This window comes from Gallus gallus, chromosome 2 (genome assembly GCF_016699485.2).
Source record: "Gallus gallus isolate bGalGal1 chromosome 2, bGalGal1.mat.broiler.GRCg7b, whole genome shotgun sequence".
Taxonomy (NCBI): Eukaryota; Metazoa; Chordata; class Aves; order Galliformes; family Phasianidae; genus Gallus; species Gallus gallus.
This window is the reverse complement of record NC_052533.1, coordinates 49,926,139-49,937,773: the sequence shown is the minus strand read 5'-3', so window position 1 is coordinate 49,937,773 and position 11,635 is coordinate 49,926,139. Positions and strand designations below refer to the sequence as shown.

At 40.9% G+C, this 11,635-nt stretch overlaps 1 protein-coding gene across 10 annotated transcripts in view; it reads right to left on the bottom strand.

Moving 5' to 3' along the window:
- The window catches only part of CDK13 (cyclin dependent kinase 13), a 62,743-nt gene that overhangs the window by 18,300 nt on the left and 32,808 nt on the right, over window positions 1-11,635 (bottom strand). For all 10 annotated transcript variants that reach the window (XM_040689290.2, XM_040689298.2, XM_040689306.2 and 7 more), the window contains exons 6-7: window positions 3,042-3,231; window positions 272-328 (exon numbers count right to left, since the gene is read on the bottom strand). In XM_040689290.2, coding sequence (XP_040545224.1) covers window positions 272-328; window positions 3,042-3,231 — 247 coding nt within the window. The remainder of the gene's footprint in view (window positions 1-271; window positions 329-3,041; window positions 3,232-11,635) is intronic.

Sequence of the window (11,635 nt, the reverse complement as noted above, 5' to 3'; positions counted from 1 at the left end):
TTAATCTCCAAACAATATATGGTTCCTCTCTACAGTTATTTATCTGCAATAGTCAGGACGGCAATACACTTGTACAAAGGGAGCTTTGTGTTTGTATACTGCGTAAGATAACATGCACTTCTTTCAATTTCCTAAGTAACACTACTTATGTTACAGTACAATAACAACTCCAGACAAATAAATAGTTTCTTTTTTCAGCCCTCATAATATTCAAGAGTTATGAAAGAAGACATACCTCTCAGTGCTTTTTCACAGTACAATTTTAACTTACCTTTCTTCTGAGTTGTACAGCCGAGCAAGCCCAAAATCTGCAAGCTTTATCTGCCCCCTGGTGGAAAAAGGAAAGAATTATTTAGGAGTTAACCCTGCCAAAACCAGCTGAAGTTTCAGATTTTCAGACAGCTGCCAACTGACCTTCAGGAAATGCCTTACAAATCACGTATCTCTTCATTTAATAAATAAGCTAACCTACTCAGTATCACAGAAAAGTAAACAAACATACAGTTACATACAGTGACGAAGTGGAATTTACATCAGTGTATGCTACTCAAAATTTAGGTTGCATACTGTTAAACAGCCAAACCAACAACTCTGAAGGAAAAAAAAAAAAACTGATGGAGGCAACTTCTTTATTTTTTGATGCTTTGATAGTTAAAGTACTGCTAGCATAAGGATTTGTACAGGGAGAAAACAAAACAAAACAAAATAAAACAAAACAAAACCCTAGCAGTGATCCTACTTCCTTCTAGGAAGTCTAAGCACTGTTTTATTCTTCGGAAGCTTAAATAAGGCCTTCAAAACAGGATAACCAACCAGATAAGGGCTTCTATTTTTGCCAGCAGCCAACTTGCTGAATGACACAAACCCTAAGCCCTTGAGTTTTCCCATACGTGAGAGGAAATGTGGATGATACAGAGCTTTGCCTGGCTTTCTTCATTTGCTTTTGCCACTATCACTTTCACTACTTGATGAGAAGCCTCCACAATCTATAAAGCTGGGATGATTTAAACATAAAGCAATCTGCATACATGGAAGACATTTGGCAACGTTACATGGATTCTTTGTTTTGGTTTGGTTTCCCTGTAATCATGAGCTTTAACTCATGTGACTTTCAAACAAACAAAAGTTATGCCTATTTTATCAAATTACAGCAAGACTTGCAGCTGTGTGAGAGAATGACAATTTTGTGATAACAAAATATACAGATTATGGTTTGTACTTCATTTTCCCCTCATACATATGCCTGAAATTACTGTAACACTTCACGGTGATGCTCCAAAAGCAAACAAATGTTTCCCTAAAACGTGTACTTTTATTCTTCAGATCCTGTATTTGTGGAATATCAAACAATTTTTGAGTACAGATGTCTAACTTGCATAGCTAAAATACATAAAATCCGTGTCTTTTACTTCAGGCTGTAATGGTAATGGGACTTTAGAAGCACTGGCTTAAAATTATTTGAATCAACTACGTTTTATTTCGTTGAGTGGAAATCTCTATGATACTCAGAAAACAACCTAGGGGAAAATTCTGTTTATCCTAGAGTCAAGGGAGCATGGCACAGCAGAAAGCACTGCCTCTACTGTAACATGCTCTTCTCCAATGTCAATTATACCTCAGCTTCTGAGCTCCCAGACATGCACAGTGACAGCATCACCACTGGACTAACAGACAAGAAAGATTGGGTGAATGGGCAAGGTGAGCGATGTGAAGGCGTGTGTACATCTGTTTAAGGGTCTATTATCAGAGTCTTGCAAGGTTGGTGGCATTCAGAGCTGAAAACAGTCTCATATTAATTAAAAAAAAAAAAAAAAAAAGAACAAAAAAGGGAAAATTCAATTTGGACAAAACTAGGGCCCTACTAAATAAGATGTTTGATCCTTTTTGCCCAGTGTTTTATCTCCAACAATGGCATAAGCAGATTTTTAAGGAGAATGTGTGAACCTTCCCAGCTTTGAGGCTCACCTTCCCTATACTCAACCACCACCCAGGATCACTGAATTACGGATTCCTGTCTAATTCTTTTAGCAGATTTTAATGATGTCCATGAACTTGTCTTGTCCTTTTCTGAATCTTATGATACTACCCTGAAAGCTTCCTGAGTCAGCACATCCCAGAATCTTAATAGCTGCTCTGTACAGATTAGAATACCTGTCAAATCTGTTACTTACTAGTTTTTACTGTTGCTCCCCAGTTTTAGTACAGTTGGATGTAGTGAACAGTTCTGTATTAAAGTTAACTACTAGCTTCATAATTTTTCACACCACAATCATACACCCACTTCAAAACAGAGTCTGTTTTTGAGTATTCCTCCTCCTACTCTTTAACCAACTTGAGCTGTCCTCTGTATACTCTGCAATTCTGACTCCTTTTAGATGCAGGTATAAAAATTCAAGACAGAGAAAGAAGTTCTACACAGTAAAAAAGCACTGTCTCACTCTCAGCATCTTTCCTAACAGCAAATTGCAGTTGTGATTTTAATTTTTGCTGCTGTTGCACATTCAACAAAAGCATGTTTACTAATATGGTTTTTTTTTAACTGCTTGTGATTACAAATTCTTCTCTCCCTTTGATCATGGCTGTAATTGCAAGCCAAAATATGATTGAACATGCCTAATCAATTATTGTTTTAAGGCATAATCTTGATTAACAAGGGTGAAGACTCCTGAATTCTGCCACAAAGAAGCACCCTATCCACACTTCATTTTGAAATGATGGTAAAAAGAATACATAAACATACTTCCTAAAACTCTATTTTCATGTATTGAACTCAGATAGCTCTTCCCCATACTCTCACTTAACAGACACAAGTTTTAACCTTGTTATTTTAACATACAAGTTTAAAAGATAACTGCCAGATCCAGTGTGAAGCAGAAATATTACCAGATTATTATTTTACAATTGACTTCTAGATAAACTAGGCAATCTATAACAAAAATTTTTGGTTCATGGATTAAAGCAGGTCAACTGTAAAGATTATAAAAAAGATTTAAATATAATCCCAACGTACAACATTTACATACTAGAAGCGTTATTCATACCTATTATTTAGTAGAATATTTGAACATTTTATATCTCTGTGCAAAAAGTTCTTCTTATGGCAATAGGCCAAACCCTCCATCAGCTGTCTCATAAATGATTTTATATGATTTTCATTAAAATGAACCAAACCAGATTCCAGCAGTCCCATCAAGTCATGGTCCATATATTCAAATACCAGATAAAATGCACCTAGAAAGGAGAAACAGGAAACAGAGAGAGACTGATTTATCAAGCAGTTCAAAAACACTGTTGCTCCCTACTTTTGAAAGTGGGAATTGTTTTTCACACAACTATTTACGTGTTTTTGCAATGTTTATAGTTGTACCTCATATCCTATAAGAGCAATAAAATAATCTAATTATGATATTCCTTTTTCATGTAAATAATTATTCTAGTCATTAAACGCTTGTGAAAACAAATAATTCTACAATGCAGTGCTTTATCTTACATAAACACATACTCTCCCTATGGCTCTTCATCAAAAACATGCCACAGGCAGAGTCGCCAGCCACTAGATCAAGTACTAGATCAGACTGTCCAGGGACCCATCCGACCTGGCCTTAAACACCTCCACGAATGGAGTATCCTCTCTGGGCAACCTGTTCTAGCACTTCACCACTCTCTCAGAATCTGGCCATACCTCATGTTAGCTCATGTTATGTTCCATAAATAAAGCCATTAAAGCCACAGGTCTTTGATATACATAATTATTCCTAAAAAGGAAACGTTATGTACACCTGAGGCAGCAATAGCCAATCACCAGCACAATGTGATGTTTAGCATTGATTTTTTCCCATTCTTAACTCTAGGGCAGAGACAATGCAGACCCTGCAGAGTACTGCCTGCAATGCAGAAACTACATTTACTGGGATCTGTCTACCTTCCATTTTCAAAAATCTCCCCAAGATATTGCAAAGCTACTACTTTAACTTCAAAGTGGAAGAAGCTTCTTCCCAACAAGAACTCACTACAGGTTCTAGCTTCCAAATGAGAAGTTCCAATTCAGAAGCTAATGAAAGTCTTGTAGCAGCAAGGGGAATTCAGCTTGCTAAAGCATACATTCACAGCCAGATTTTGCCAAACTGATGTGGTTTCTTGCACAGTGGCTGAAAATGAAAGAGAAAAGAGCTAGCAAGTTTAAATTGTGTCTAGGATTTAGTATTTAAACAAAGAGGTAAAAATTATACTGTAAGTGTAAAACTTGAGACAAAGATCAGTGAAAAGCAGCTAAACTACAGGCCACTGCCCAAGAGACTGAGGTTCGTGGTTTTTAATCCATCTCTTTTTGTCCTGCTATGGACAGCAGGATGGAGAAAGTAAAATACCATTTATAAAGTACCCATCCGGGTGCATAGAGGAGGTGGAGCAGAAGATAAGTCAACCAGATGCAACACAGTCCCACCACTTAAATAAAACAAAGGAAAGAAAAGCATTAAGAGCAATATAGCAACAGAAGCCTGCTGAGTTAATATCTACCTAAACCATTCACCAGTGTAGCTCACCAGTCCTACACAGTAAAGCACAGGGGCTCCTAATCTTGGCCTTTGAAAACTGGACAGCTAGCAACGGGCGTTAGTTCTGCTTGACTGACAACTGCTGAAGGACAAAGCATGTCAGATTTGAAAATCCCTTGAAACAGACCACGTGATACTAATGCAGCAGCGCCAGAACAATCTAGATGCCCCCTTCAGAAGATGTCAGCTTGACAAAACTGAATACCAATGACCTCAGTATCTTCTTGTTCTGGAATGCAAACGGAAGTCAACTCTGTCATGACAGCAGGCTACACCCTGTGCATGTGACAAGGGGAAAGAGTAGGATGGATCAGCGACATTTCAGAGCTGTTCAGTTAAACAGCTGAATCCAGCCTTCTCTTCTATATGCAAAGCAGGCTCTGTCTTGAGCTATTTCCTGTTCTGCCTACGAGTTCCTAGAGTTTTTCAATGCTATTTATAACCAGCAATCACAATTGGTATTCTCCTGAAAGAATTTTACAATAGAGACAATTAACAATAAAAACAAACACACAGCAGAGCAATACCTGAAAGATGACATCCAATTATTTGTATTCCCTGCAACTCCCCTTAGGAAACATATACTACAATGGCATGAAGTATAAATGCTAAAAGAGTTTTTTCCATAGCAGCACAAGGGCAAATGTACTGATCCATTATACTTGTACGTTACTATCTATATAGTAAACAATGTCAGGACTTGTTTTGAAATATACTTTAAAATATATTTGATTCTCTGCAGGTGGACAGTGCTGGTGCAGCTGCCTCCTGTGTTGAAGCAAGGAACAGCCTATGCAGGGCAACTGAATTCCGGTCAGTCAGAAGCTGCAGGCACCATCCCTTGTGACTGAAAGGGGGTGGGGCCACAAGCACACCATCACACCCCGCAAGCACAAAGGCGACCCCAGCAGAGCACAGCACAGAGCGGGCAATCGGAGCATGGCACAGCAGGTCACACAAGGAGGACAGAGAATCCCTCCTCAGTTGGAAGACAGGCTGTCCTATCGGCTGTCCCCCACACAACAAATCAAGCCGTGGTCTCCACTAGGTGGAAAACCTTTGCCAAAAAGAATGTGGCTACTCAGACTGAGTGCCTGCTCAGAAATGCGGAAGTTCAGGTCTCTAGTTGCAGGGAGTGCCTGAGCCTGTTGCTGCCCCCACAGGATGGTAGAGACACCACCTGCATGAGGTGCAAGCAGGTGGAAGATCTGCTCAGTCTGGTGGCAGAGCTCAAGGAGGAGGTAGACAGATCAAGGAGCATCAGGGAATGTGCGCAGGAGATGAGACTGATAGAGCAACTCCCTGCCATATCTACAAGAAAGGCACCGTGGTGATACACCCCAAATAGTAGCAGACACCCTGTCCTGTTACCATCAAGGCAAAGGACCTGAGAGATGAGGAGGAATGGAAGCAGGTCCCTGCTTGGCATCACAGGAAAACACTCCCCCTACCTACCTACCTTCCCAGGTGCCCTTATGCAATAGGTTTAAGGTTCTGGAACTCAAGGGACAGGTAAGTAAGAACGTGGTGGAAGGTCCACCCAAAAGGTTGCCTAAGGCAAGGTCAACTGCATGCCTCAAGATTGCCTCTACCAAAAAGGAAAGAAGTGCAATTCCCTTCTGAGGTGAATAAAGGTCTCCATACATACATCAGCCAGACCCAACCCGTACAGTATTCCATATACCTACCTACCCCTATAGGGTAGGGTATCCTGTTTGTATTCCCACCTGTAGTGTGCTGCCCCCCTGGGGCCAGGCCAGGGACATTACTAAGAGACACCTCAGCCTAGTTCACCTTTCTGATTATTGTCCCTTACTGATAGTTCAGGCCAGCAGCAGTGAAGTCACTGAGAAAAGCCTGAGGGCTCTCAAAAGGGACTTTAGTGGATTAAGGCAGTTGGTGGATGGAGCAGGAGTGCACATTGTGGTGTTTCCCTCTATCCCTTCAGTGGCAGGGATACTGGGAGGAGCAGGAAAACCCATCCGAAAAAATACATGGCTGAGAGGCTGGTGCTACCGCAGGAATTTTTTATTATTATTCTTATTTTTTTAAGCAATGAGGCAGTTTCCTTAGCACCTGGCCTGATGGCTGCTGATGGGGTTAACCTAGGTCACCGGGTGAAGAATTCAGGCTCAAGAGCTGGCTGGGTTCACTGAAGGTTTTCAAACTAGGTTTGAAGGGGGAAAGGTGTGATTGCCTACCCATGGCAAGGAGTGGGATAGCATAGCTAAGTTCAGGGGACAAGGTGCTAGTAGATGCCTTTAATCTACTGCATCTTATGAGGAATATACTAGGCAGCAAGCTGGTGAAGCTTATCACCAGGGTTTTAAATGAGATTTGATGGGTCAAAGGGAATATACTGCTGAGAAACAGAGAAGAGTCAGCGATGGGTAGCCTAGGAAGAATATAGGGATGCTGTCTGAATGTGCAGGGATGGAGTCGAGAAAGCCAAGGTGCAGATGGAAAGGAACTTTGCAGAGGATTGTTTAAATACATTAGGAAGAAGAGACAGGCAAAAGAGAGTGCAGTCACTCTGATAAATGAAAAGGGAAAGCTGGCCTCCTCAGACATGGAGAAAGCTGAGGTACTTATTGAGTTCTTTGCCTTGGTCTTCATGTCCAGTCAGGCTTCTCATGCTTCTCATGTCCCTGATCTTTTAAGTGGGGATCAGGGGAGCAAAATCCCTCCCAGTGTAAGAGCAGAGCAAATTTGTGACCACCTCATGAGGCTCGATGTGTACAAGTCTATACGGCCAGATGACATACATCCCAGGGTTCTGAACGAACTGGCTGACATGGTCACCAAGCTGCTCTCCATCATATTTGAAAAACTGTTGCTGTCAGGCAAAGTCCCCAGTATCTGGAAAAAGGAAAACATCACTCCCACGCTCAAGAAAGGGAGAAAGGAAGATCAGGGAAACTACAGGCCAGTGAGCCTCACATCTGTGCCTGGGAAGGTCATGGAGTGGATCCTCCTGGAAGAGATGTTAAGACACATGTGGAAGTCATCAGAGATGGCCAGCATGGCTTCACCAAGGGGAGACCATGCCTGACCAACCTGGTGGCATTCTCTGATGGAGTGACAGCATCAGTAGACAAAGGAAGGGCAACTGATGTCATCTACCTGGACTTATGCAAGCCCACTAACGTGGTTCTATACCACATTCTTACCTTTAAATTGGAGAGGACATGGATTTTAAGGCTGGACTATTAGACAGATAAAGAATTGGCTAGATGGTCATAGCCAGAGGATTGTTATCATTACTTCTATGTCCAGGTGGAGGGTCGTGGCTAGCGGCGTCCTCCAGAGGTCTGTCTTGGGATTGGTGCTCTTCAACATCTTCCTCAGTGACACAAATAGAGGGGTTGAGTGTACCCCTCAGCAAATTTGTTGATGACACCAAGCTGAGTGGTGAAGTTGACATAAAAAAAGGAAGAGACACCATCCAGAGAGACCTGAACACGCTCAAGAAGTGGGCACACAAGAATCTAATGAGGTTTAACAAGATCAAGTACAAGATGTTGCACTTGGGTCAGGGCAATCCCAAACAAAAGTACAAACTGGGAAAGAACTCACTGAGAGCAGCACTGTGAAGAACTTGGGGTTGGACGCTGGAAAAAATGCTAGAAAAGCTGGACATGAGCCAGCAGTGTGTTCTTGCAGCCAGAAGGCTAATGGTATCCTGGGCTGCATCAGAAGAGGGGTGGCCAGCAGGGAGGGTGAGGTGATTGTCCTGTCCCCTTTGCTCTGCCCTTGTGAGGCACCGTCTGAAGTACTGTGTCCAAGAGTGGAGCCCCCAGTACAGAAAGGATGCAGAGCTGTTGGAGCAGGTCCAGGGAGGGGCCATGAAGATGATCAAAGGGCTAGAGCACCTCTGCTATGAAGAATAGGTTGAGAGAGTTGGGCTTGTTCAGCTTGAAGACTCCAAGGACACCTCACTGTGGTCCTCCAGGACTGAAGGGAGCCTTGCAAGCAGGAGGGGAAACAAGTTTTCACATGGTCTAATAGTGACAGGACAAGGAGGAATGGCTTTAAACTGAAAGACGGTAGATTCAGATCAGATATTAGGAAGAAATTTTTTATTCAGAGGGTGGTGAGGCACTGAAACAGGTTGCCCAAAGAGGCTTTGGATGCCCATGTCTGGAGGCATTCAAGGCTCAGCTGGATGAGACCCTGGCAGTCTGATCTAGTGGTTGGCAACTCTGCTCATGGCAGGGGGTTTGGAACTAGATGATCTTTAAGCTCCCCTCCAACTTAAGCCATTCTATGATCTATCAAGAGTTTAACCTTCCTCACAGGTTATGAGAAACTATTAAAATCAGCCTACTAGCTTTGGCAGTATATTACAAATCTGATTCTCAAGTATTATTCAAACTATTTTTGGAGTGATCATAGTCGCAAAACAGTTACTATGCAAACTGAAGTGAAAATTCTGCTAGTTCAGTTTTAAAGAATCGTGGCGCCATTTTCTAATATCTGTAATTTCAGTCAACAAAACCAAAATTACTTTAGTGCACTTGATCATTTCAAATTTCCACAAGTTTTCATTAGATCTGGAGGTCTGACGCTTTGTGCTTTGTAATAGGAAAATAAGCTATAGATATTCAAGAAGTAAACTGTGTATAGATAAAAATTTATTCATTACGCCACTGTCTGAGTTTACGGTGCCCGTTAATTTATGCTACACAAATATCACAAATATTTGTTTCTCAAAAAGGAAAACATTACGGACAGAAGATTCATCCTTTCCTTCATGATGCCATGATGTTCAATAGTGTGTAGTTATGTCCCAAAATCACACACTTTTGTTTTGTGCTAGCTTTGCCCAACTTCCACATATCTGTAAGTAATGTCATAAAATCACCTACAGCTCTGTTTCAGTAAAGTATACACAACTCAAATGAACGCAGAATTACTTATCTGATAAGCTCTTCTTATTTCTGTCCTATTAAAGGCCTGCACTTCCTGATAAGTACCTGTGGGGCAGGAGGAAGCCTATAGTCAATTTCCACATGCTGCAAAAAAGCACTGACGGCGGTTGCGTCTTTTCCCACTTTTTATTGCTAATGCATGCAGCTTATCTCCATTTCTTCATCTTCTGAGACTGTAAAAATCCTTACTGTCAGCGCACACGGGCAGAGCAACACTGGGAACAGCTGAAGGGTAGCCTAGTTCTGAATATGGGATAATAGCAGCTGAATCTGTTAGGGAGGTATACGATAAACAAAGGAGACTTTGGGGGCGGCAGTTCTAGCCTTACTCCTTTGTTCCTCACTTAGGAAAACTTATCTCTTAAATCATTATGTCAGTGAAGATTGATAAGGAACAGAAAGTAAGGTACTGGTTTAGAATAACTAAAGGATTAACACATCATCTCCTCTAAATGTGTTTCATGGAGCTCTAACGGTAATCAAGTTTCCTCAATCAAAACACTAAATAAGCTTGACTGTAATGTGATTGAGCCATGTAGATACAATTATTAACTCTACAATACACGATTTTCAGGTGAGCTATAAGAACTGGCAAAACAATTTGTGCAACACAAGCAGTCTGGTCTTTGGACTGTCATCAACACAAACAGATTCAGCAAGGCAGGACATCAAGTTATGCCTTTATTCCAAAACTAAGATACAAGTGTTTTGGGCAGAGGAGGAAGGGGAATAATCCAAAAGGCTAACCTGATGGCAGCTTTTAAGCTAATTTTTTCCAGATGTACTTTCATGAGAAAAGTTTTTGGGTTTCCTAAAATTATCTGATTAGGTACAGATCAGACAATCTGGCCACTGGATATCTAGAAATGCCATATTATGTAAAGAATTCAATTAAATCCTTGTATATATGCATTACAATAGTATCCTATAAATAAAAATGCTCTAAAAAGGGAACCCTGCCTCATTTTATGAATGGTATATAGAATGATGAGTTGCTGAACACATTTTCATTTCACTTATAAGCCTCCCTCAGCTCCTTCTATGTTATATATAGATAATATTTTTTGCTTGATTGATTAGAGATAATTGGATTATATTTAATCTTCCATTTCCTTAACATTTCTCCTCCAGGACTCAAGATATACCAGATTCCAAGACAGTTCTAAACACAATCTTGCCAACACAGCTTCAAAATTTAAGATGACATTTTCCAATTCCTTTAAGTTATTGTGCTTTTAAGACAGACGTTCATCTTTTCTTTCTACTTAAGTCACACAAAACTGTTTTCTTATTTGAGAAACACCAAAGACATAGCCTACAAATTAATCATCTTAAGACTAAATAAGGCATCACTGCCATACTTGTTTTTCCACTTTGGTATCACGAGACAGAACAATTTTTTCTGCTTAAGACAAACTTAGCCTAATAGAACCATAACTTTCTTAAACTCGTTCCAAACCAGTGTTCAGGAACGCACACAGAAATGGAAAGAACCACTCACAGGCATTCACTAATCCTGATAACTTAACTGTAGCATAAAGACTGTTTCACAGAATCATAGGGTCTGGGCTCAAAGGGACCTCTTATGATCATCAAGTCCAATGCCCTACTAAAGCAGGTTCACTACAGTAGGTTGCACAGAACTAGTGGGTCTTGAATATCACAAAAGGAGACTCCACAACATCTCTGGGCAGCCTGTTTGGGTAAGAAGTTTCTATCAGCTACTTCAGGAGCAGCAAAACAAGCTGGAGGCTTTGGAAATTCAGAGACTTCAGTTTTATAAGCATTGAGTTTAACAGCCTAAGCTCTAACAAGCTGCTTTGCAGCAAGAGGATCAGAGAAGAGGCAGGAGGGATAACTGGAAGTTGACACTGCTTAAGCAGGGAAGGAAAACAACATGGGAATAGAGGAATTAGCATAACGTCTAAAAACCCTTTTATACCTTTTATACCTAAACATGCATGAATACAGTGACAAATCCTTAAACCTGGCAGAGAAGATGTTGAACTCCTGATTCCACCATGGATGCTGTCTGTCTTGCAAGCTGAGCACAACTCATTAATCAATGAAGAAGTGACATCCTGATCAAAGGGCTACAGGAAGAAACATTCCTTCTTCTAGAGACATCACTCCTTATATTTCTAAAAG